The sequence below is a fragment of the Rhinolophus ferrumequinum genome, chromosome 6, assembly GCF_004115265.2.
Source record: "Rhinolophus ferrumequinum isolate MPI-CBG mRhiFer1 chromosome 6, mRhiFer1_v1.p, whole genome shotgun sequence".
Taxonomy (NCBI): Eukaryota; Metazoa; Chordata; class Mammalia; order Chiroptera; family Rhinolophidae; genus Rhinolophus; species Rhinolophus ferrumequinum.
In genome coordinates this window covers 81,004,053-81,031,233 of record NC_046289.1, presented here as the reverse complement: position 1 = coordinate 81,031,233, position 27,181 = coordinate 81,004,053, and the positions used below count along the sequence as shown (strand labels likewise).

Sequence of the window (27,181 nt, the reverse complement as noted above, 5' to 3'; positions counted from 1 at the left end):
TCAAGAGTTGCATATGGTTGTCTTTCTTGTTGTGATTTTTATCATCCAATGAAAATCACTGCCAGCAGAACTTACATGGACATTCTGACACATGCTCTCCAGCAGATTCCTTAGTAACCACTCAGGAAACAACATAACCTGATTTCTTGCAAGTTTGTCTCTGGCCTGTATATTTGAAGTAGTATTTAGCTGAATCCTTAGCTCTCATGTTCTTTCACCAAGTTTCCTAAATATGTCACTCCATTGTCTTCTGGCAAAAAAATTTTAAAATCGGCTGACAAAAATCTGGTGACGAGCTCACATTCTTTCCCTTATTAATGACTTGGTTGTTTAGCCTAGAGGTTTTGTCTTGTTTTGTTTTGTTTTGTTTTATAGTCCAGTAGTTTTTAGTTTTCTGAGCAGCTGTGTAGTTCCTTTCCAACATACAATATTGAATCATTTAAAAAATTATTTCAAGATCGTTTTCATGTAGCAGAGATGTTAATATTGGTTCTATTCCACTGTTTTAGTTTTCTTTCTTGGGGATTCCTATTATGCATATGTTTAATCTTTGCAATCTGCCTGTATCTACTTTTCTCAAATCCTTTTTTTTTTTAATCTCTCTCTTTTTACTGAGGTATAATTTACATACAGTAAAATGAATCCTTTTTAAGTACATATACAGTTTGGTACGCTTTGGCAAATGTAAGCAGGAGTGTTACCAAGATATAGAAAATTTCCATCACCCCAGAAAGTTTTCCCAGCAACTTTGCAGTTAATCACCCCTCCCTACCCCACATATATACACTCCCAGTGTATCTGTTTTCTGGCAATCACTGATCTGTTTTCTGTCCCTATATTTTGCCTTTTCTAGAATGTAATTTAAATGGAACCACACAGCATGTAGTCTGTTTTGTGTCTGGCTAATTTCATGCAGCATAGTGCTTTTGAGATTTACTCATGTTGATGCATGTATAATTAGTTGATTCTTTTTATTGGTAAGCAGTATTCCTTTCAGGAAACATGAAAATTTCTTTATCTATTCACCAGTTAATGGGTATTTAGGCTGTTTCCATTTTGGGGCTATTATGAATGTCTTTCCTCTTTTCAATATTTTATGTTTCTTAAGATATTAGCTGTTGTGTTGTGTTATTTGCCCTTGTGTTCCTTCCTTAAAGTCTTCATTCCAGAAATTATTTTTCCCTTTCATTTTTTATTCTTTCCTGAGTTTTTCATCTTTCTTAAAATCTGCCTTCTCTTCAATCATCATACTTCTGAGTTTTTCTAAATCTGATTTGTGTTTTTATTTCATAGCTTCTATAATTTTCTTAATTTCTTTGGGCTCAATTGGAAATATCAGGTATCATTTTCATATGTTTTATAAGCATATCTTTCTGGCATGCTTTCATTGTTTGTAATGATGTTATTCTGCTCTTATTCTCTTTTTAGAAAAATAGTAATTTTGCATGGTAATCAACCTTTCCTGTTTCGCATTTTCTTTGTTATTATTGTGGCTACTAATAATACTTCTAAGGCATTTTCAATTACATATAATATAGGAACACTTACTAAGAAAAGAATACAAAACTAAGTATAGCATCAGCAACACATATAATTAATTATACAGCTTCCATCATCTTTGGAAAGTAGGTAGTATTATTACTGTCCATGAAATTTATGAAGTCAGTATTTATCCTTACTTTCCTGAAGAAGAAACTGATATACCTGAAATTTAAAAGCTTCGAGTTAATTGTAGGGCAATGTTATAACTCTAAGCCCCTAATTATCAGATTACATATAAAGGTGTACATAATTGAAATAAAGATTCATTATCTGAATCTGAAGAATTATCTTTGCTAAGTAGATTTTTCTCTGCTTTTTCTCTGGGTTCCTTTTAGAAAATGAAAGAAAATTTGTTATATTTTTGACAGCTAATACAGCTTTAGGGATTTAAAAAATTTCCATCTTCAATAAGTTAACTTTCCGTTATTTACTTCCATGTATTTGCCAAATCTTTTCATTCACACTAACTTGCTATCAAGTGTGCAGATCGAAGATGTGACTTTGATCATTGGGGAATATCTGTAGCAAAACTGATGGAATCCCTAAACAGAGAAGTAAATAATTGTGAGTTGCACAAATGGTACCAGGTCAGCCTTGCAAAGTTCGAAGAGGGAGGTTTCAGGCCAGTGAATGGAAATGTTTAAATTTTCTATTTCGACATAACTTGGATCCTGATGATGTAATTAAGGTTTGTGGCTTGTGAACAGAGATGAAAATGCCAACGGGAACAATTCAGAAATTTCATGTTTACGACACAGATGAGAAGCATAGGGTCAGGAACCTGGGCCCTGTCTGCGCTTCCTCACCAGGCGCCTGAACTTTATCAGGCTATCAGCCCCAGCAGCACACAGGGAAGAATTTCCAGCGTGGTCATAACACAAGTATCTTTCTGTTTGGTTTCACTCTCTCGTCTAGCACTGTGGAAGTCCTAACGTTGATCCTAGATTAACAAGAAGCTTGGGATTTCTGAGTTTTGCCTGCCTCAGCCCAGTGCTGAGAACAAGGGGGAGGTGGTACTCTTATCACATTTGCTATGTTAGAGAATTATTAGTTAGCCAAGGCAAGTTTCTAATTTTGAGCTGCTTCCACTCCATACAATATTTGAGGGCCAGCCTGTGACAGATAAAACAGGGCTGAGAATCCTCATTACCTTACCTGATATTGCTAAAAATGCCCATCCGCGGGGGGGGGGGGGGGGTTTCAGGCCCTTTCCCTCCCCACTTGATAAAAACATGCCTTTACTATGTTGAGTTTCCTCAGGCCCACCTCAGTGGATGATAAAACCCTATTCAGTAGACCAATTCAGTGGTTCCTTAACCTTGTTTTCACCAAGGAAACTCTTTTGTTAGCTCTCTCACGATATCCGATCCTTTCTTCACAAACTCCATGTTTCGAAAGACTGTCTGTGCCTGGTGGACGAGCTAAATTTATTTGGAAATTATTTTTCCATTTATTCAAAGACAAATACAACTGTTTCTCAGAGTTCCCTGACTAATATGAGATAAGAGCTGTTAGTTACCTCAGGGACTTGATAGAATTTCAAACAGAAGGCAATTAAAAAATGTCAGTCTATAAAACCAAACCCTGGGTACATGCATAATTTCTATTTAAGCGTTTTGAAGTTTCCAAAGTAGTTGGAAGACTATCATTTATTTGGATATCACAGGTTGAAGACCACTGATTTTTTTTTCATGTTAAATTATATCTCCTAATATGTGTTTTTCCCTCCTCTTGGGTAGGATAATGTCTTTTTTTGATCAAAATGCATATAATTATTAGTACTAAAGAGGTAGCAAGTCCATTACCAGTTATATTGGAGGTCCATGGAAATGACCAATTCTCTAACTGGTCATGACCAGCCTTGTCTGCCACCCACAAATACGAGACAATTTAAGGTATCTATTTTGAAAAAAATATTCTGACCCAGCCATTTGACAAACCATTATTATACCATAATATAGGCTTGGTTAATTTAGATTTCACATCCACCAAAAATATTTTTTTTCAATTGGAGAAATAATTCATTTTATAAGGCATGTTATTAGTTATTTTTGTTATTTGATAATGGAAAAAGATTTTTTCATGTTTACTTCTGAAAACAGTTATATTTGGTTATTTGTTTACAAAGTATAGCTTTTTACTCTATATTTTGGGTTTTGAATTTTGTAAAAAGAATTTGATCTCTACTTTTTGTTATTTTTGAAGTCAAAATTGAACTACAATTCTGTAAAATAAATTCTGTAAAATAAAATTCTGTAAATTTTTTTTCATTTTGAAAAATTTGCTAAACTAAATATGGCACTGTATATTATGTAATTATGGCACTGCGTAATATTCAAAGACTTCTCAGCATTAAAGTTAAGCCATGGTGAATGCTGCTTTTCCCATAAGATATTACAATAATATTTAGACCAATTTCCATGGATTCTATCAGCCTTAACACTCTTATTGTACCTACTTTATAATCAAATATTCTCATGCATTTATCACATCTTGAAAAAAATGTTAATTCTTAACCACTTTTAAATATTTGAAGCATATGTTTATCTGCCCTTTGCTATGTATGCTCCTCCACCACTAGAAAAGCAGAAACAAAAATCCAAACAGCAACAAAAAATAACTTCAGCCCTTAAAAAAATGATGAGGTGAAGGTTACGACAAAATCCCCTCCTCTAACCCTTACTCTCATCAAAGTGGCCATTCCAGAATTTTCTGCTTTGACAAATCACTTTCCCCGACCAACCCATTTTATCTAGGCAGATGGACAGTCAGTCATTTATTTGGGATTTGTACTTCATGTACTTCCAAAGTAGATTTGGGGCAGGTTAGATATGTTATATAATTAAAAAAATAAGACAGCACTGATAAAAACAGATCAGAGTTGCTCTAAAGGACATAAGGGAACTGGGGCTGTAAGGCTCACCATTTTTTCCTCTAGCATCAATACCACAAAGGAAAATTTTGGAGTAAACCAATTTTGCTCCAATAAAAAGGGAAAGGCAAGCAAATTTATTTCAAGGAAGAACTTCTTGGGATTTTGAGTAAATTATGCTTGATGACAACTTGGCCAATATACTGAAACACTATTCCAAGGGATACTTCTCATATCCACATCATTCAATGGCTGCGTGTTCAAAAAAAAAAAGCACACTATTCAATTGCTATATATTCAAGAAAACCACACAAATTGTTCAATGAATAAAAGAAAGAAAATAAGTCAACATAAGGAAGCATTTATGTTGAGGAAAATAAACCTAGCCATTCCAAATCTGTAATTATATGTATTTTAAACTATATAGCAAAAAAAGAAATGTGAAATAAAAAACAGTTCTTTGAACACTTAAAAATGTATATTATCCATATCTTTTCACCTCAGGTAAAAATCAAATTTTTACTGTAATTTATCTCCCTATTGGTCTCCTCCAACAAACCATTGGTCTTTACATTGTGTTACTTCATTCTCTAGTGCTTTATATCGGCAAGTGCAAGAGCAAGTGTTGCCATGGTGAAAAGCCCTGTAATATACCGTGTTTCCCTGAAAATAAGACCTAACTGGAAAATAAGCCCTAGCATAATGTTTTCAGGCCCCTGAACATGAGCCCTAATGCGTCTTTTGGAACAAAAATCAATATAAGACCCGGTCTTATTTTCGGGGAAACACGGTAGGAATTGGGCACAGCTACATGAGAAGCTGTGCTTTGCCTAGAAATCTCACGGGCTTTGGTACTTACAGAAAGACAAGCAATCTCATAATGGCATTGCAATCCAGCACACGACTCACTGGAGGAGGGTCTATCATTTCTAAACTTAAGAGCTCTTATTGTTTCTTAGAAGACCCAGATGCAAATAGGGGGAGGGCCATCGGTCTTAATTTCTCTCAGTTATTTATTGCTAGCAGCTATTAAACATTCATAGAAAATGTCAGTAAAAAAGAAAGACCTTGAGGGAGGCAACTGGGCACAGATACACAGGAAAAGGACTTTGAAGGCATGTTGGGGCAGTGTCGGGAGGACACGGCCATCTTGTTGGTTTTGCAGGCTGGTGGAAGTCTTCTGGATAACTTGAAGCTGTCTGTACTTATGTTTTCTTATGTAAAGTCATAAAGTAAATTAGGGTATTAAGTTCAAGTTTCAGAGGTGAACTAAAGACAGAGACTCTGAGAGTTTCACCAAACCGTTTCTAAGGAATGCTGTCTAACTTGGATGCCATTCATGAGAAACAAACTTGCTTTGTATTTCAGCTAAAGAGTCAGTTTGAAAAATTCTATTATCACTACAGGAAATTTCAAATAGTTAATGAGCGTTTGGCAGCCTGCCTTTCAAATGGCCCAGTTAGCCTGTACAAGCATTTATTTCAAGAATAAACTTCTAGATAAACACTAGTTATCAAACTGAATTACAATCCTGGCTTAAACTTCATCTGAGGGATAATACAAATCCTGCCACATCCTGATGATGTCATCTAGAGCTGTGGGATGTCAAGAAAAGGATGTGGGGTGGAAGATTAGAAGACTGGGGTCTAACCTAGATTCTGCCCCTTGTTAGCTGTGTGAATCTGTGGACTCATTTAACTTCTCTGGACTTCTGCTTCCTCGTTTGTAGACTGAGAAGTGGTGATTTCACCCCGTTCTCATTTTAAAACAAAAATTATCCCACCTCGTGAAATGTCCTTGTATAAATAATGCTACCTTTATATTGGTGTATGTATGCCTATAATAATAAATGATGTTTCTGAAGCCAGAGGTCCTTTTTCAGACAATGAAGTCTTCAAAGTCATGTTCTCTCCACCCCTACCACCATTATCCCAGTATTTGGGTGTTAAACTAGATAGCAGGGTATTAAGGGTCCCTGACTTCCATCCTTACAATCAACAGGTGGTTTAATATGAATATTGTACGTAACAGTAGCAACTTCCCTTTTACTTGTTTGAAGTATTCACTAATATTATTTCATTTCTAGCCACTACCTAGTAAGGTAAGTGGTAAGTATTATTATCCCTATTTTGAATAGAAAAATGAAATGAGACTTAAAGATGTTCAGTGATTTGCCCTGGTAGACATGAATGCCCTCTCACAATCAAGCAAGGGAATGCTTATTGATAGTCTCTGGAGGGTAACTATGACATATGTACCAAAAGGTAAAACATGTATAGCCTTGAACCAAGCAATTCCAACAATAAATATTTTAGTCAAGTACAAAAAAGATATATACTTGAAGATAATAATCCCCACACTTTTTATAATAGGGAAAAAAATAGACACAACCTATACTCATATGTCCATCATTACCAGACTAAGCAAATAAAGCAAGGCACATTCGGGCAGTGGATTACTATGCAGCACTAAAAATGATAACACAGAGCGAGAGTTAATTAAATGGAAATATGGCCGCAAGAAAAGGGGTGAAGGAAGTATAGGCTAAAACAACAATCAGCACTGTCCTGAACTTCTGTAATTATGGAAATATTCTGTACTGTCAAATACAGTTGCCACTAACCACTCTTAAATGTGACTAGTGAAACTATGGAACTGAATTTTTTTTGGGTTTTATTTCACTTTAATTAAAGTTAAATATCTCTGTGTGGCCAGTGGTTACCATGTTGGACAGCACAGTATAGACATAGAGAGTTATTTATTTTTTTCCAAGTCAAGTTGTTGTCCTTTCAATCCTAGTTGTGGAGGGTGCCATTCAGCTTCAAGTTGTCCTTTCAATCTTAGTTGTGGAGGGCGCAGCTCAGCTCCAGGTCCAGTTGCTGTTGCTAGTTACAGGGGGCGGAGCCCACCATCCCTTGCAGGAGTCGAACTGGCAACATTGTGGTTGAGAGCCCACTGGCCCATGTGGGAATCCAACCGGCAGCCTTCGGAGTTAGGAGCACGGAGCTCTAAATGCCGGAGCCACCGGGCCTGCCCCTCGATAGTTATTTTTGACTATGTGTTACTGTTTAATTAGCAAAAATACTGAATGCTTTGTTTAAACATCAACAACAACAACAACAAACCAACCATCCTGTACTTAGGAGATAACCAGAAGATGCAGGAATAAGTTAGTCAGCAACAGATTTATCTATGGAGTTGCTGTGCTGGCAACATGAGACCCCAGTCCATGTTTTCTATGCGTGGTTTCCTTAGCTGGGCATGATTGTGCTAATTTGGCAAGTTTCCTAAATACCGATTCATCCACTAGCAAATAAATAGCTTTCGGACAAGAAAGCTCTATCCTTTGTGCTAGGTCGGCAGAATCGACCAGAAAGAAAGAGTGATAAATGGAAGGAAGCCGAAAGTAGAAGCTGGAGCATTACAAACAGGGCCGGATTTTTTTGAAAGGATGCTAAATTATTCAATTCATTGAATGGATTTGTAGTAATTAGGAAGCTCATGTTTTCTACTTACAAGTTTTGATTGTATCAAAACATACTGAAACAACAAAATATTTTTTCATATCTCGTCAGTATAACATTTAGTCTTAGGGAATCATGCAAACTAGCGAAAGGCTAGTTTGACTTCAAGACCTGCACAAAGCAGGAGGGCTGTTTGTTCACAGGTATTCCCAAACTCCAATCTATTTGCAAATCTAAAGCAACCTGTTCCCCAAGTCAATTAATTTTTTCCACTACCAGATTGTTAGATAGATGAGATATAATAATAATGAAACCACTTTACCAACTGTGTTTTGCTTAATAATGCCATTTTAAACAAGATATCATAGATGTATTCATATAGAAGCCTTTTTTTTTTCCCCTATATTTGGGATTTAAAGAAGCCTTCTTAAAGACAGAATTGCCCCAAATTAGAACATCCTTCACAGGAAAGCTATAATTAACTGAGGTCCTCAGTTAACTGGGTCTTCCCCTTATTCCACTTTTTAGGAGGAAAAAAAAAAATCCCAAAAAAGGATAGTGAAGTAAGGAGGAAACTTGAACATAACTCTCTTACTACATCTAAATCTACGTTACTCTATTTTGTGAACATGATGGGTTAGGGGATAACCTCAACAGCTGCAACAGCCTTAATCCTGAGAACGACTGTGGTATGTCCGGTACCATGCACTTGAAATGTGGGGAGAAAGTATACAGAAATTCTTTTACATGATATAAAATCAACTTTGTTTTTCGTTTCATTCTTTTCTCTAAAAAGGTCAAATGAAATAGGTCCTGCCCCTTAATGACAGCTATATTTTATTGTGTTTTAATGGCCTAAAGCAAATTACAGAAGAATGTATTATGATTAGCAGAATATAGTTGCCACCAACCCAACACATATCTATGCAGCCACTTGCCAGCTCATTCTGCTGTAGTCACAAAAGTAGCAAGCAATGGACTGGGAAACCCCAATCATAAGCAGAACTCCTAACAGTCATGTAGCACCTGAGAGATTTCCAAGTTCTTATAAAGAATGATCCGACTTGAGTTTTACAGTAGCCTTTAGATGTAAATATTGACAGCTAAGGAAATGAAGGCTTTTAGAAATTACTGAATTGCTTGGTGTCTAACTTCTAGGGAGTCGCAGAGACAGGCTCAGAACCAGGCCTGCCATCTCCAAATCCTGGGGGCTCTCCACTTTGCCTCACTCCTGGCTCCGGGCTAGCAGGAAGGGAGAGGATCATGAGGCCAGGGATGACAACTGACTGCCAGTGATCTGAAGAACTCCCATTCCAGCATTATAGGTTGATAGTAATGAGACATCAATGTTTCGTGACTCCCAGGGTGCTTCTGAAATCTCTGAGGCAGCTTGAACTAAATGAGCCACCATCAGGGAAAGGGACTGGGACATCCTAACATGCCCTATAAATTCTAGAAGACAGCCTCAATCCAGTTTTAAGAATACCTTCAACTCTTTTAGCAGTTACATCCCCTGTGCTTAGAATCCAGTTCCTTCTGCATGAATTAGATTAGCAGTCCTCAAGCATTATGACTTGAGATAAGAACTGGAAGTTTATTGGCAGGGCCTCTTTTTGAAGTCTGTCTCTTCCGTCTACCCTTTATGGACCCAGATCCTGCTCCTCTATCAATAAATCTTTTCTAAGAGAGCCTCTGATATGTATTCTTGATGTGAATGTAAGCCCACGCATTACTTATCCCAATGACAGACAGAAAACCATTGTGGAGGAGGGAGGAAATTCAGGCTTTAAAAAGCAGACTGGGAAGCTAATTTTTTAAGGTGAAGCTCTCTCCCCCATCTATCTGGGACTAGGCAGCTCCCCCAAAACCCCTAATGTTAAGGTCTGTGAAAAAATTTAATGCAAACAGGAATTCAGATGAGTATTTTCTACTTAACATAAGACTAGAGTCAAGTATGCATTTCAAATAATCTCCCTTTCCCTCCCAGAATCTTCCCATTTTGAAATTAGGAAAAAGTAAACTGAAAAAGCAGGATGATACACTCTAGTATATCAGAGGGGTTAAGCTGGAGTCCACATGAATGGGTTTCAAAGGGTCTCTCGAAGCAGTATGCAAAATATTATGGGCATGTGTGTGCAATATCTTGAGAAGATGGTTTATAGTTTTCATCGTATGCTCAGAGAAATTACTAGTCTAAAAATGGTTAACACAGACCTTAGGATTAGAAAGGCCCCATATTTATTCTCAGCTCTACCCCTTTCTAGCTGTGTGACCGCAGACAAGTCAATTAACCTCTCTGTGCCTCAAGTCCCTCAACAGAGGTCTAGGTATAGTTGTAAGGATTAACTGAGATAATGCATGCAAACCACTTAGAGGAAAGCAAAGCATAAATAGTAGGTAGCTGGTTAGCATTATTACCAGCAGAGTAAGAGACCTGGGCACCTTAAGAGAAAGGCAGAGTCCCCATCCAGATGCAGAGAGAAGAGATTGGGGATCAAAGCCACAAACGTGGCAGAATTTACAGTTTGCTTAGAGTATGTGCCTGGTTATCTTCACAAAATGGTGGGGCTGGTAGGAGCCCTGCAGTTCCTTCATTTTACAAATAAGGAAGCCAAGACCCAGAAAAGGGAGGCACTGCCACATCACAGGGTATGTGACAGAACACGGACGCGGGATTTTGGTTCCATTCCAAGCAGTTGAGAACAAAGAGAAGTTGCCACTGAGGTACTGTTGTGACCCAACTACAAACAAAAACCACTCAGCTTCACCAGATTTATAGACGTTTTTTCCCCCTTGCAGCAGGACCTCTGGTCCTGGGTGTCGTTAATCAAAATGTCAGTGCATTTCACTGCTAGCTCTTCCCCCTTTGCTTTACTACAGAAAAAGCAGTGTGCATGGGCAGATTTATGACTGACTTAAACATAGTGCTGTACCTGTTTTAACCTTTGAAACCAAGACGCCCTCCGCAGAAGCTGTTAGAGAGAACGTCACGAGCAAGCACATTTCCATCCCATCTCTCACTTGGGCAGAAAATGGATCTAAATGAATATTAAACTGCCAAGTAGTCCAAGAACGGAGTTAGATTCATAATTCCACTTCCTCTCAAACATACATATGTGTTACACCAGAGATTTAGAAGAATTAATGTGACAAAAATCTTGCACAGGACATACAGATTTAATTTGGCCCAAATTTTGGGTTATATTAACTGGAACCTGTTGTCTTTGAAGAAACTTAATTAAGGTTACTCATCATGTCATTCTTATTAAGAAAAATGTCAAATTTTGCTCTGAGTTAATTCCAGCAAAATTCTGCTTGTTTTGGCCAAGCCCTAACACTAAAACTTCTGTGAACAATTATACTAATTGAAAAATGCTTATAAAGACATTTTAGTATTTCACTGAAATATCTTTGGGAAGTTATGGTTTGCCTGGCATGCTAATGCCACTTAGAGCAGAAGGGAAAGTTAAAAAATGGTAACATGAGGATTCAGTCAATCAGTTGACCCAAAAACACAGAAGAAGTGGGAGAACTTTCCCTTAAAAAGCTTTCGGACTTCTTTGAAGAAATTAGAAAACAAGATATAAAAAAGCAAGTAAGAATGCAAGATAGCAGCCACTGTTGCTGAATTATGGACCAGGAGAGTAGATGCTATCTGAGCAGGGTGACATAAGAGCATCCAGGAAGACTTTACAGCAGAGAGAGGAGGCGAGTGTTAGGCCTTGGGTCAATGATTTTAAGTTAGATGTGGATGAGAATACTTGTGAGTCTAGAATTTGTGCTGCACTGTCTACTGGAGTCATAATAGAAGGGAAACATCGTCATCTTAAATAGCTTCTGTTTGGAATAAGATTTTTGTTTACTATCTTTGGCTAATAAGTCTACAAAAAATATCAATAAAAGACCAAAATAAAACAAACAAAAGGATCTAAGTTTAATAAGAAGTACAATATATCACATTTCCTTTTGAAAATAAAGGCAGAGATCATAAAATTCTATTAAATAAATGCACATAGTCTTTATAAAGCCTGTGCTGTAAGCTTCCATAAATTTGTTCTAGAAACGTGCAACGCATTTATGGAATTGCATTTTAAAAGAGGTACTGAATTTAATGATAACCACATTAAATAGTTACGAAATATTTATTCTTATTCATGATTCTGTCACAGTCGAAAACATAATTGCTTGTGGGAAAAGCTAAGCCCAACAATTTTTAACACCTAAGACAATAACAAAACAGATGTCCACCAGCTTTGAAAAGAAAATTCACCATTTTTTTCTAACATAATATATTTTTATATATCTACAACTTAATTTATGAAAGTTTAAAAAGAAATATTTTTTTTAAATATAGACACCTCAGTTTATAACTAATTAAGAAGAAATACATATAGCTCACAAGAAGCAGAAAAGAGAGAAAAATGAAAAGGAACACATGTAATCATATGCCCACAAAAAATGTCAGCTACTGTATTAATCCAGAGTTTAGATTCATTTTGATTTATCTAGCTCATTACTCAATGCCGAAGACAAGAATCCAATAGACATAAACTTCAGAGAGAACTACTATTAGGTTGGTGCAAAAGTAATTGTGGTTTAAAAGGTTAAAAATAATTGCAAAAACCGAAATTACTTTTGCACTAAATAGAATTAACACATTAAACAGAATACAGCAAATCAAGTCCACATAGGTGTTAATAAATAGTTTTTGCCATGATAATGAGGCATCTGTGTATCCACTTATACAAATCTTACATTTGTCTATAAAATATAGTGCAGAAAAACTCAAATCAATAAGCTAAAATACCTCATCGTCTTTGAATGTCTCCTCACAGTGACAATTTTTTAATAACATCAAGTTTTCATTACCAATATGATTTACCGCTCTATGTTCATTCAGGCACTATTTTTGACATCACAAACAGAGTTTTGAAGTGAGGATCAAGTCATATCCCTAAAGGGCAAAACATCCAGGATGTCCTGTCAAAGGTCAAACAAAATGAAAATATGCATGCTCTCGGATTTCCAGCAAGGAACTAACTCTCCCTAAGGAAGACCTGCCAATTATTCACAGGTCTAAGTTTATCAGTTTGTATTCGATCAACAAAATAATCACAGGAAATATTTTGTATGCTGATTGTTTTCTTCTGTCCTGATTTTAAAATCATACGAATATATCAATGGAGATACACAGTTACGAAACAGAAAAAAAACAAGATTCCCCACAACAGCTAGAGTAGTGACAACTCAACTTGAATGCTGTATGCACCACCATGCTGCAGTAAGCACTGTATGAAATCCAGGGAAAACCCACAGAAGGCTTGACCAGATCGGCCTTCAAACTGGTTTCACCGGGTAAGTGATAGTTTAGCTGTGATTCAGAGATGTGTAGCAATTTTCCCAGTGAGGTGATTTTCCAGGGAGAAAGAAACCATGTTCCAAGGCCTGGATTTCTGAAAGGACCTGCTATTCAGAGGTGCAGGAAAGGAAACGCCAGAAGGAACAATAAGCCAGCTGGGTCCAGACTGTGAAGGAAGTTATAGGCCATGCCCAGGCATTTGGACTTTATCTGGGAGGGCAGCTGGAAGCTAAGGGAGGTAAACACTGCAGTTCAAATATTTTTTAAAACAACATTTCACTCCTAGTTATTTCCAGGATGGGGGCACAGACATAGGCATAAAGGAGGTAGTCTCCTATGTGGTGTTATTTGCAGGACTCTCCACATTTTGTCACTAATCCCTGACTCCCACAATTACAGAGATGGATTCCTTATGCCAGTGTGGTACTACTAATTCCCTTTGCAGAGGCAAAAGTTTGAGCTGCAGCCATTGTTAAGACTATTTTTTGAATTACTTTATAGAGTCTTTTGATAGAAATTATGGTTTCTGGAAAGAGGGAGAGCAGCACGAAGCACTGAAGACTTTCTTCATAACCTGTCTCAGCCAGTTTTCCTCCTTGTGAACAAGTTCTCAGCGGACCCTACACTCACTCTGCTCGGGAAAAGAGCAGGTCACTTTCCATTTTCTTTTCACATATTCCTTTTCCATTCAGCGATGTATTTGGCAGTTTTGCCTCATTCAAATCATGAGGAAAACTGGGGCACTGAGGTCTCCCAGAACAATAGAAGCAGCTGATACGAAAAAGCCCACTAAGAACAGCCACACTGTTATTAGTATATGAAGAAATCCAGCCCTCAGCCTTAATTCCAAGTGACAATAGATGTCAGTTCAGTCTGGGTCTGATGAGGGCAAGTTAAGCCACAGAGAACCAGTCGCCTCTGACTCCCCTGCTGCCTCTTTGGCATTGTATCAGCCCCCAGGTCCAATGGACTTTTCTTTCTTCCTACTTCCACCACCCAAGCCCAGCCTCTCTATGCCATTTACTGAACATCCTCATACCTGTCTCCCTCTCTTCCCTTCCCAGATCTCCGTGCACAGACCCACAAACTCATCCAATGATACAGGTTTTCACCATGTATTTCTGTGTTTGCAGATGTTTCAGGACTATTGGATCAAGCCCACAGTCCTCTGAGGCATTTGAAGTATGTATGGTCCTTCAAAACGCATCTCCATGAAGCTCAATAATATATGTCATCCATCACACCTTGGCTCCTGGAAAGGAGGCTCTCCTGTCTTTCAGATTCAAAGCACACTTTGCTCAGACTACCTTCCATGGCCAGACCAGGCGGTCGTGGAAAGCTGTGCAAGATGGTGCCCTGCACAACCCCAGCGTGTGCCGGGCAGGCAGAACCACACAGCTACGGGTGGGCAGCCCTGCACCTGGACCTCTGCAAAATCATTCATAGTTCAAAAAGTTCTTGTAAGAATTGAGTGAGAGAGAAACATTTACTTTATCTGGATTTGGCTTTTTCTTCTCTACCTAAAACAACTTAAGAGAGGAGCATAGGATAGTAGATTTAAAACATATGAGCTGGTGTCTGGCATGGACTTACTCCCTTCTCTCCCGTTGTTTTTATTGACTTTATGAGGCTACTTAAGAAACCGCAGAAGTTCAAAAGAGTCATGTAGGAGTCTTTGCTCCTGAATAAATCAATCCCTGGCTCTCTTTTTAGAGGAGAGGGAGAATGCATGGAACAAGCAAGATGGATCCAAATGCCCTCTGCTCAGAAACACGTCCTCTCAGGGTTTGTCAGCTCTAGCTGTGCACTGAGTCACCTGAGGAGTCTTTACTAGTCTTTACCGATGCCTAGGTCCAAGCCCAGGTTCTGATGGAGCTGGTCTGGAACAAGGCCTGGAAAATGGTTTTTTTTAAAGCATCCCAGGAGATTGTATTGTGCAGCCAAGATCAGTATTCTCAGTGTCTCCACATACATACCATACCTAGAAATCAATTGATTCGTTAACATCTCTCATTAAAGATGTTCATCTCTTGCTCCACCCACTTCCATGCTAGGATACAAATAATTCACACCTTAGTATCATTTCGCTTTGATTAGATCATGTTTCCCTCTTGTGAGATGTAAAATTTTGAAGGGGGGAGAGTGAGCATGATAGCAGCAAGTAACCAAGAGAAAGAAAAAAGTTTCTCCCTAGTTCAGGGTAGCTATGCATACCCCTACTGAAAAGGACCCCAGATGTAATTTACATCCCCACTTCAAAACCCTCACATTCTTACTTATGATGAATTAAAATACACTCTGTTGGATCTTCTTCTTAACTAAAAAGAAGAGAAACAATGAGCCCTCCTACCCTCACATCCGTTCATCTTAACCATCTAATACAAGAAACCGGAACTATTACTTTACACTTTGTAAGTCACAAAATATCTCACACCTCTATTGGGGTGTGAGGCCATTGCACCAAAGAAGAAAGAATATTAGACTTGAGGCTCAACAAGCATGGTTTGACTCCCAAGCTGATCACCTACTAACCTTCCTAAGATTCAATTTCCTTACGGTGAAAATTAAATAAAATACTGTAATTAAAACTTCCCAGTACCTATCAGGCATTCAGTGAATGCTACTGAACTGGAAACTCTCTAGGCAAGAGAAGCGTTAACTCATATCCTAATTCTGGTGGGTTGCCCCTAAAACACCTAAACCCCTAAGACCATAAAAACTGATGGCTATTGTTGCTCAGTGATACTTCATGCTGACATTGTTTTAAACCCATTGGTTGTTTTTTTTTAAGTAACAAATCCCAATAACACTTCTGTAATCAAAATAACGCCAGCTTCTTAAGACTTTTCTCATTGGACTCATTTTCAAGTCCTTTTATATTTATTACTTTTCTCTAAACCTCGTTTTCATGGTTTCTTTCATATTGTGATGTCTATGATACTTCTCATTTTCCATGCTAATTAAAAATTACACAGCTGGATATTTTAGTAGACTTGTTGGGCCACCTTGACAATGAAGTCTCCCATCCCAAGCTCTAAATACATTAATGCACGTGGCTAAGATTCATGCACACCCAAAGATCTTCCATAATAATATGTATCAGAAACTACCAAAGTGAATTTTCCCATGTGGCCCTTTCTCATGTGTTAACCAAGACTGTTCATATGTAGTAGAAAACATGTGCTAGAGCTGAGATTTTTACATCCTCTCTCCAAATCATGATGAAAACATATTAGTCACTCAACAACCAAAAAGTATTTATTTAGCACTTAGCTTGTTTCCCAGCATTGGATAGATGTGTGTAGCGGGGTGGGGAGATAATTATTCAATAATTGAGAGATTTTTCCGCATATTTGGGTCTCCTAAATATTTAAAATTAGCCTTTCAAGCATGAAACATTATTTTTATTTCATCCAGTTTTATTGGTCTATTATACCAACTATTCTTATACAATCTAGGTACTAATAATAGGAAAAATTTTTCCTGAAACCATTCTACCAAGACACTTGATAGCTAATATCCAGCTCCTGAGAAGATACCCCATAAGGAAGATACATCAACCAAACAAGTGATCCCTGCCACAAATCTGGGCTTTGAGAAATTTTTAAAAATTTTAACATCCTCATAGCCACCAACAGAGAAATCAGTTTCATTGTCCAGTTTCCTAGGATTTGGAATATGCTTTTGGGATTGCCAGTTTAGTGGGCATTTCATGGGAGTTCTGGTCCCGTACAACTGAAAAACACTGATGCTGCAGAAATTAGCACCAGGCTGCATTTACTTATATAATATGTTCCCATATTAACGGACATATCAAAGATACTGAGGAAAGTTGAGAGTGATCTAAAGCAGTAACTATCAAACAATTTGGCCTTGACTCAGAGAAAGATATAAATTTTATATGATGACCAAGTATATACAGACGGTGCCCCAAAAATGTATACACATGACTTGTATTCATCTTTTGTTATCAGTATATATTGAGTATTACAATTTTAATACAGTTTTTTCCTTTCTTAAAATGCATGTACATTTTTTGGCACCGTTTGTATACATGCTCAACATGTTTATTTTATATATATTTATATATATGCTATATATATATATATACACACACATACATATATAATATGTACATAACTAAAACCAAGTTTCACAAAATAGTATTTATCCTTACTTCATGTAATTTCATCACTTTAGCTCTTTAATTCACTAAATTGACTTCACAACCCACTAATGGATTGAGACATACTTCTAGAAAACAGCAGTCTAAATGGCAAAAAAATAAATAAGTATTTATTCTTCCCAGAAAATAAAGATATTTTGCCTTCAATCTTAAACTGGTACTTATTTAACTTAAGATACATTAGAAATACTCTAAGACGGTACAAACCGAATGTCTCAGGTTTTAACACTTGGTCATATGACATTAAGATCAGAATCCTCCAAGCCCCAAACTGTTGATGTTAGAAGTTCAGTTCCACTCAGAGTTCCCTTTATCAAGAATTTCTGAGAATCCTAGGGTATGTTACAGATGTGCCCAAGAATCAACCCTGACTGTAGCTCACTGTCACGGCCCACAGATCCTGGACTCCACAGCTGCTACTTGGGTACCAGCTTTGCCACCTCAGGCAAAGCTCAGCTAGTTATGCTCCAACAGCGGGAGAAAGAGCACACTCTTTCCCTCTACGGAGCAGAGAAGCCTAGGCGGAAAGCCAGCTGAGGCAGTTCCTCCAAGTCATGCCCACAGCCCTTCCCCCTCACTGGGTACCCAAGTGCCCACGGGTGGCTGCTCAGGATGGTTTCCAGGACCAGAAACACACATTACCAAAAACCACCACTCCCCGCCCTCCTGTGCTGGCGAGGCTCCTTGCTCCGCAAGGAGGGTGAATCCTCTCCCAGGAGTTCCGTCCTCCCAAGACTTGCACCATATTCAGTCTATCACGCACATCTGATGTGCCAACCCCAGCCATGGAGAGAATTCAAGCCTTTCTTCCCAGCAAGCCGTCCAGACCCCATGTGAGCCCCTTGGGTTCTCACTTTGAGAATCAGGGCGAAATCGAAGAACCAGACAGAAATTTCATCTGGAGGTGGTTGAGAACAGAATTTCTCTAAAATGGGTTATTTGGGGTGCTGATTCCAGCTAAGTCACTTCATGACTTCTATTCGTCACCCAGCCACATCATTTAGCTTATGCTAACTAGTCTAAGCCTTCCCTCTTTCCTGCGATCACGTTTCCAGGATGCCAATAATATTCTAAGAAGACTGTTCATCCGTAAGCAGGCGTGCCGAATTTGCCTATTTAGCACCCAAATACATTCATCCAGACCAGAAGTCTCAGTTTAAGTCAAAACCTTTTAAGGCTCTTGGTCTGGTTTTCCTGCACAGCCTCTGTATCCAAAGGGGAGGAGGAGAAGGAGGGTTTCTAAAAATGGTTCTGCTGGCTTCTTGTACTTCTTACTAAAGTATATCTGAAAGCTAAGAAGCAAAATGCGTGGGTCACATTTTCAGTTTAAAAAATAATGGAAAAAATAACACAGTATAATATGCTGCATTGTTTTTCATACTTTAATCTTAAGGTTAGATGTGTTTATTCACTCTCCAGAACAATCACTCCCCACCTCCCCTAACATGGGAAGTTCATAGTAGTGGTTTGTAGTTCACCCTGGGTTTACAATAAAACTTCCCCTAAGAACTTGGAAATAAGGTTGATAAGCATAGACTCTGAGAAATAAATTGTAAGCTCAACACAATGACCAGGAGATAAGCAAAATTACCTTTAAAGAAAAAGAGTGGCTTCAGGTCTGGAAGACCACGGAGTATGATTATTACTAAAACCCTTACCAAAGAAGGAGTCAAACAGCAGAAAGGAGGGTGGGACAGGACCAGACGAAGACACCTACAGGAAAAGAAGAGCTTCTCCCAGGCCAACTCCCCAGGCAAGATGGCCAGGACTTCCGAACCACTCACAGACTCTCCCTGATGGGACTGTAATGCTTCAAATGCAGGTGGGCCTTGAGTCATCCAATGCCTCAGTCCTCATTTAGTCCTCACCCAGCAGCCTTCTTTGTGCGACTTCCGGTGCAAGCCTGTCTATGGCGATAGAAGGCACTGACCATGCAAAACTGGACTCATCTATCCAACCAAGTGCCCGGCCCTTGTCGGAGGCCACAGGAATATAGTGGAGAACTAGGTCTCTGAGGTCCTTGGGGCTAACACAAACAAGTAAACGAATAAGTAACTGCAGCTAGTGAAAAGCACCATTATAAAAGAAATTAGCTCAAAAATGGACTAGATAATTGCTGGGGAAGAGGATGAGGGTTTTAAGAATAGGGATCAGGAATAGCTACTTTGAGAAAGTGACATTTAATATAAAACCAGAGACTAAGCCTCCCCTGAGCATTTTCCAAATAGGTCTTCAAATTTACTCAGCTGAATTTTTTTTTAACAGTATTTTTCAACTAAATTTTTTTTTAAGTGATACATTGACACAATGGTACAGAGGACTATGATGCTAAAACTTAGAGCAGCAAAGTGAGAAGGAGTGTGAGGCATGTAGACAGGTTAGGTCAGGGTAACTCCTTTTTTGTGCTTGCCCTTCACCAGACACAACACAGGCCCCACGTCCCCTTCAACCCGCTCCCAGGCTTGTGCCTTCACCTGCTAGGACCTGGCTGTATCTCTGGCTGACTGAGTGATGAGGATCCAGAATCTACCAGGCAAAGAGAGAGGAAGACAGATCCCAGGCAGAGGGAACAGGAAAAGCTGTGAGGCGAGACTAGCCTAACATTTCTTTGGAGCTTGCAATGCGCTGGAAGCTTTATGAGTAAAGGGGAAGTAACAAGAGACATGGCCAGAGAAGCTGGCAGAGGCAGAGCCACAGGAGGAGATTTGGGTTTTATTGCAAGCCCATAGGAAGCAAGGGAGTCACATGACCTGATTTACATTTTGGAAAGATCCCACTGGCTACTGTGTGGAGGATGAACTGCAGGGTGCCAGAGGGAGCTCTCAAAGTGGCCCAGGCAAGCCGTGACGTAGGTGGCAGCAGTAGCAGGGCTGGGGAGAAGTGAATGGCTTTGGGGCATATTGTGGAGACAGATTCCCCAGGACCTGTGAATAGAAACATATGTGGAGTGGGAAGTCATGCTTTGGCTTGGCAAAGAGTGGTGCCTTTTACTGAACTTGGGAAGACCAAGCGGGGAAAGGCGTGAGCAGGGAGGACTCAGAGCTTTTTGATGGGCATATCAGGTTTGAGATGCTCATAGAAACACAAGTAGAAATGTCAGGCAGTTGGGGCTCCTGGGAGAATCCTGGAGTGGAGATATATATATATATGCGCCTATATATATATATAGATATATATAGGTGTATATATATATATAGATAGATAGATAGATAGACAGATAGATAGATATAGATATAGATATGCATTTAGAAATTATCTGCGCCTAGGTGGGCCTTGAAGCCATGGCATTTCCATCCCTGGGACAGTTATTTTTCATTGCAAATTAATAAATTGAGTAATTTACCAAGGCAGTAGGCACCGAGCTGGGACTCCCCATAGCAGATGGCTGGCCCTGCCCAGGCTGGGCCTGGCCCCCTGCTTGGTCCTTTACCTCAACTGAGAACTGTTTTCACAAGGTTGTTTTGTTGTGTTTCCACACATAAAAAACACCGTGCCCAGGTTCCCCTTTATTCCTGTGGATCCATGTGAAAATCGGAAAAACTGACATGTATTTAAAACCTTTTTTTTTTTGATAAAATGCATCAAAGTGCTTATCTGGTTGAATAAAGAAATAGTACACCAATAAAGGGGAAACTTAACTAAGCAGATTAGGAGACCAGAACTAAACCCTTGTGAAGAGGAGGTCATAACTCGCTGACCAGAGCTGTGGACTTCAGGCTCCGGGTTGAAGGGCTCTGTCATCACACAATATTTGAGGACATTACAGAGAATGTTGGTTCGATCACTTGATGTCTAAGCATCCAGAAAGCAATCATAGAAACTCTAGAATTAAATTAACGTCAAATCATTTCAATTCATCTCTTGCATTTAAAGGGATTGATTAATGACTACTGATTACTGTCCTGACTTCCTGCCCTCCTGGGGCTCCTTTCTCAGCAGGGGAGACAGACCACACTGGGGGCAGAGCTGGATAGAGGCAGGTGTGAGATCCCTTTTAACTGAGGTGAGAAGGAGATAGGCAATTCCAAGGTGAAAAGACAAGCCCATCACCCTAGAGGTGATTTCTCAAACACTAAACATAACCCTGGTCGATTGTACAAACGCTTTGCATTCCTCTTTGGAATTAAAGTATTCATTTTTACTTCAGTATTATTGATGTAATTAAATGAAGTAAATTGCCACAGGAATGTTTTCAGGAGTACTTAAGCCGCCTCCCCTTCTCCTTTATCATTTACCACTTCTTCTGGGTAAATCCGAAAGATTTTGGAGAGCAACCGTCAACTTTTCTTACAAACCCAACCCTGTATTTACTTATGGGAGCCAGAAGGAAGGGTAGCATTAGAGGAAACAGAGAAGGGGAGGGGTGAAGGGGAGCCCCCTGACTTCCATTTCACTCCAGCATTGAGGAGCTGGAGAGCTGCTTCTTTGATGAAAGGGGTTGCGTTCCAGGGACTGAGACACAGCTCCCTGCTGCCACAGTGGGCAATCAGCCAGGCTTGCGGGCCACTGAAGCCAGTTCCTAGCCATCAGTCTGTTACCCTTTGTGCCTTCTCCTTCCCAAGAACCTGTAGACAGAAGACCACCCAGGCGGGCTCACCCTGCAAGACGGCCAGTCACCTTGACATTCTGGCTCTTTTGCTTTCTCCCTCTCTTCCCTACCCCCTCATCCTTCTCTTGGACATTCTCTCACGTGGCAGCTGGATCCAGGATCCACTGAACCAGCCCTGCTCTAGGCTTTGGGTCACATGCTTTCTTTCCACCCTGCATCTTTTCCTCACACCTTGATGGCTGTAATCTTAAGTGTTAAGAGCCAAGAATCCGTTTGGTCATTGGTGTCAAAACCATTTAGGATGAATCAGCTTAGGTAAAGGAATTCTCCTTAGGATCTCATTTCACTGACTAGAAATTTATACTGGGGTTTGGAAGCAGCACCCTGATTGGTTATAAACCTGCCTTGCTTTGCTAGTCATTGGTCTGAACGCATTTACCTCAGGGACCCAGAAGAGAGGAACAGCTATGGCCGGGCAAGAGTCACTGTATTTTGGGGTCCCTGGGCCAAAATCTCTATTGTAGCAGTCTTTCATAGCACCTCCATTTCATGATTATCAACAGTCAGGCTTATGAAGAGCTCTGGAAACCACACACGTTTTTTTAATGTCTGAATTTTAGATTAGTTGTTATAAAAGCACCTTTGTTCTGCAATGATGCATTGTACCTGCATAAAAGGACTCATTCTGAAAAGAGAACCCTGCCCTCCTCATCGTGCCAGAATCCCCTTTTTGCCACAAAAGCATCAACTTCAACAAAAGATAATAATCACACATACGTACCCACAATCACAGCTCAGTTGGATCTTTAACCTATGAGAGTCTATTTTTTAAACCTTGTGTAGTATTTTTATTCTCCCCACTTTTTCACATTACCCTCTAAAATCAATTTTATTCTCGACTCTCAGCCCGTGAGGTAAAAAATCAGGACAGAATTCTGTCCATGTTTATCTACAAAGGTAATGGTTTCAAACCTGTTATTCTATTTTTGTTCCTGGACGTTTCTTCACTGAGAATTACAGAACACAGGCTCTCGGTGCCACAGCCCTTTTCAGACTTGTGCCCGGGATGGGCCTGAATCTGGGGGCGTTCCTTACCTTTAGCTGCACTAGATGAACATCCACATGCTTGCTGTCGGAGTCCTGCTGGACTGAGTAGGTGAGGTCCCGAACCCTCTCTGAGGTCATCCGGAGCCAGGTCTCAATTTCAGGTAAGTGAAGGACAATCTTCCAGTCGGCCCCTGTATGCAGTGGGGGTGGCTTTTCGTACTGCTGGTCAGCGTCCACATCCTTCATCGCCTCTTCTCCCTCACTCTGTTCCACGGTGGGTGTCAAGTTGATGGCCATCGGTGAAGCATCAGTAGCCATGGGATCCAGGTCCTGTGACCTCAGGGGGGAAAGTGTCACGCTCATGGTTAACATGGAGAAGTCTAAACCTTACTTCTTTCCAAAACAGCTGAAAGGCAAGAGGAAAGAAGAAAGCAAGAGTCAGACAAGATTGCCAAATAAAGAAATGATACTTCGCCGAAGAAACAGGATTTCTAAATTAAGCCAGATTTCTAAATTAAGAAACCATAGCTCATTGCAAAAACAGAAAGAGGTGTTTTAAGTTTCTACATAGTAGCCCCAAGACTCAGCATATAATAGGAACATAAAACCATGTGGAAAGGCCTACCCCGACATCCATTCTCTCCTCATTCCTTAGTAACAAAATCCTGATTTTCAGCTGTGCGTATCTCTGCCAAGAAGTGAAAACGACATTCCCTATCTCCATCGCAGCTAGGTGTGGCCGAGTGGTTAAGTTCTGACCAATGAGATGTAAGAGGAACTCCTGTGTAGAAAATCTGGCAGAGCTGCTTAAAGGGAGCTGGCTTAATTTGGAGGGGCCCCCTTTTTGCCTGTTGCTTTTCCTCCTCCTTCTAGCTTGTCACGTGGACTTGGAGGCTAGAGTCCCAGTTGCCATCTCAGACCAGGAGATGCCTTTGGGTGTCACTTAGAGGCTGGTAGAACAGAGTAGCAGGAATATGGGTTACACGTAACTATAGGAGCTACTGTACCAGTCCTGGGGTGCTGCCCTGGACTTCTTTTATTGAGAGGAAAACAAACTTCTATTTTGTTTAAGTCACTATTTTGGCGGGCTTTTCAACTACAAGGGTCCAAGCATCATTTTGACTATTACTGCCAATAGAGTCAATACATAGGATAACTAGAGAGGGAATACATTCTAATTAGTAAAAACACTGTGCTGAATTGAGGAGAGGTTGCTCCTTGCTATGATTTGTTAGATAAACAGACATCATGGAGTAATATACCAAGCCTTTACTTTTGTGAAAATTAGATAGAATATATCTAATTAACTCTTAACCTAAATGACATTAATATTTGGTCATGCTGAAATTTTTAGAGGCTCTGGAATTTCAAGAGAAATTAAACACATACCATGTAAATGCTAATCAAATATATTAAAATAATATAAGTGTAAGTTATAATAAAGTAAGGTTGCTGTTCAAGATAAGTTGTTTAGCTTTTTAATATTCACTTAGTAACAACAGCAAAATTATTTTACCTACAAAATAGGGGGAGTGGAAATCAAGAAAGCACCCAATTTAACTAGGAACATGTAATTTCCCATATAGGAATGGGCACAGGGAATAAAAACACTTGTTGAATTGACAAAAGCCTTAAAAATAAGTTACTCTTATGACAAATTATTTCAGAAGCCTCTCAATGCTGCAGTGCTCTGCCCTTCTCCAATTTCTTGAGCATCTTATTTTTAAATTAAATGATAAGGAGGTTTACAGATGAATTTTTGATATCCAAGTTATTTGCAAAGATCGAAACATAAAGTAGTTTTATCACTTTATTCCTCCCTTAGAGAATGGTTTTAGGCTTCAGTTTAACAACTTTCTCTGCCTGATTACAAGGAGAAATCCATGCCCTACGTTTTCAGCTACCCTTACACACAGTTTTTAAAATAACAATAATACTAGACCTGGCTATTTTTTTTAATCAATTAGAAGATGCAAAATTTCACTGAGAGGGACAAACCTCCAGGAAGCCTAAGCTACCATACTGCTTCTTTATAAGCCATCCCCTAGCCTCTGATTTCCCAAAGCACTTTTACATTTTTAACCAATTCACTGCCCTCTGAGGGAAACGTTTCAGAATCACAATCCCAGAGAAGGAATATGATAAACAAATGTTAACAAAGGTTTCTGGTACAAGGTCACAGACCTGGTGATAAATGATGACACTAGTGTCACCGTGATTCCTTTTTCTAGGAAACCTGACTCATCCAAACCAGAAAACGAAATGCCTGGAGCATGTACAATGCACTTTTTTTTTTTTTTTTTTTTTTTTTTTAGTTTCAGGTGCACAAAACAAAGTAATACTAATGCACTTTTTAAGCTATACCCAGGCCCCTCCTGACCAAGAGCCCTGTATAACTGAAGAAAAGATGCCTGATCATTGCATTTTCTCTGAAACTCCTAAATCAAGGCTGGGTCTTCCCCGGAATACACATCCTATTGTAAATTACAGAACATACAAAAGAACTGACTCAATGCAATTTGTGTCCCAACATACACGTCCATAAATACCATCAGTCTGTACATCAAACAGGCACATGAGTTTTGTGTGATCTGGCGCAAGAGGCTCCACGTTTCTGGGTCTCAGTTTCCTCATCTGTAAAATGACAAACTTGGCCTAGAATCTAGGCCCTAGATGATCAGTAAGATCCCATCTGACTCTAAGGCTCTGTGATTACCTATTTATCCAGAGATTTCAAAGCCATTGGAAGCATCTTGCCTGCACTGACAGCTGTGCAGATACTAAATGATGGCCCTCCATTTTATCAAAGCACACAAACAGCATCAATAGATTTGCCCCACTTAATGGAAAGATTAAGCACACAAAACAGCATCAATAGATTTGTCCTACTTAATGGAAATGCTTACCATGCAAACGCATTTGTAAGTCGTTATTTACACATTATGTGTTGTTAATTCTTTCCAGAAGAACAAATATGGGAGATTATCCCCCTGGGAGTTTGCAATTTAAGATCGACAACACAGATGTGGTTATACATGTAGAGGACAAACAGAATAAAATAAAAACATTAAACAAAAACATAGCTGTGCATCACACATGGGTAAAGAGCAAGGAAACCTTACATTCAAGCTGCTAAACCAAAATTTTCCTGCATTATAACATTTCAACTTGGATGTGATATTTCTACATTTACTGATCAGACTATAAATAAGAGAATTTCCATAACCCAGAGAAGTAAAGCAAAGCTGCACTTTACTCAAGTTTTATTTTAACTTCTGTCTATTTACTTTCCCGAACATATATACCTTTGCCCGTGGAAAAGAAATACCATGCGCTGTCATAATACCATAGCAAGCCTGGGAAGCGGCAGAAAATTGATTAATTACCCATTTTCAGAGAAAATAGTTACTACAAACATTTAATTTTCAATTCCAGTAGTTGCCATTTAAATGGCCATCCATGGATAACCAAACTCTATTTCTGATTTTCACGCAGTCAAATCTGATTTACAAGAAAACTTAAATTTATAATTTAAAAGAAAACTGCTTCACATTACGGAGACTTGTAGTAACAATCTCTGTGTATATTTTTCCTGTCCTTAGCATGACTATTCAAGCTTGCTTTCCCCTCAGATTAATGATTCCATTTGAATGTAAACAAATAGTAGGAAATTCAGCACAAGTCTACACATTCTACTCAGCACTGTAAGACCACAAGTTTTGTACTCTCCCTTTACAAGGCATCTTGCAATAAGATTCCTTTCTAGTCACGGGGACACTTTGAAAAACGAAGGGAAAAAAAGCCAGTACACAACAATTTCTGAAGATGCAAATGAAAACACTGACGCAAATGCATACAGGTACCCACCCACTTACAACTCTAGCAGGAGAGGAGTGATCACCCAGCTGTTTGGAACCCAGTGACCTCCGCTTCTCCTCCTCCCATCACGTGCTTATCTGTGGCCACCCTCCAGCATTAGAGATAATTCCACCTTTATCCCAGCTGCTGTTAAAAATAACATAGATCAAATCCTTTCCTTTCCACAAATCCAAAGAAGAGTCAACATTTAAAGTGCAAAAGCTGAAAGCAGTAAGGATGTTAAAGTTGTTTTTTTTTCCTTTTTCAATTTGTGAGAAGGGTTTTCCCATCACACTCTATTTAT

The 27,181-nt window shown here is 39.2% G+C and overlaps 1 protein-coding gene across 5 annotated transcripts in view; it reads right to left on the bottom strand.

The window, feature by feature from the left end:
* Positions 1–27,181, bottom strand: part of AKAP6 (A-kinase anchoring protein 6) — a 453,949-nt gene that overhangs the window by 313,804 nt on the left and 112,964 nt on the right. For 4 of the 5 annotated variants that reach the window (XM_033108067.1, XM_033108066.1, XM_033108071.1 and 1 more), the window contains one exon: positions 23,068–23,425. In XM_033108067.1, coding sequence (XP_032963958.1) covers positions 23,068–23,391 — 324 coding nt within the window. In that variant the 5' untranslated portion in view covers positions 23,392–23,425. Of the gene's footprint in view, positions 1–23,067; positions 23,426–23,644; positions 23,716–27,181 lie in introns of those variants that run through there. The other variant, XM_033108068.1, reaches the window with a different exon arrangement.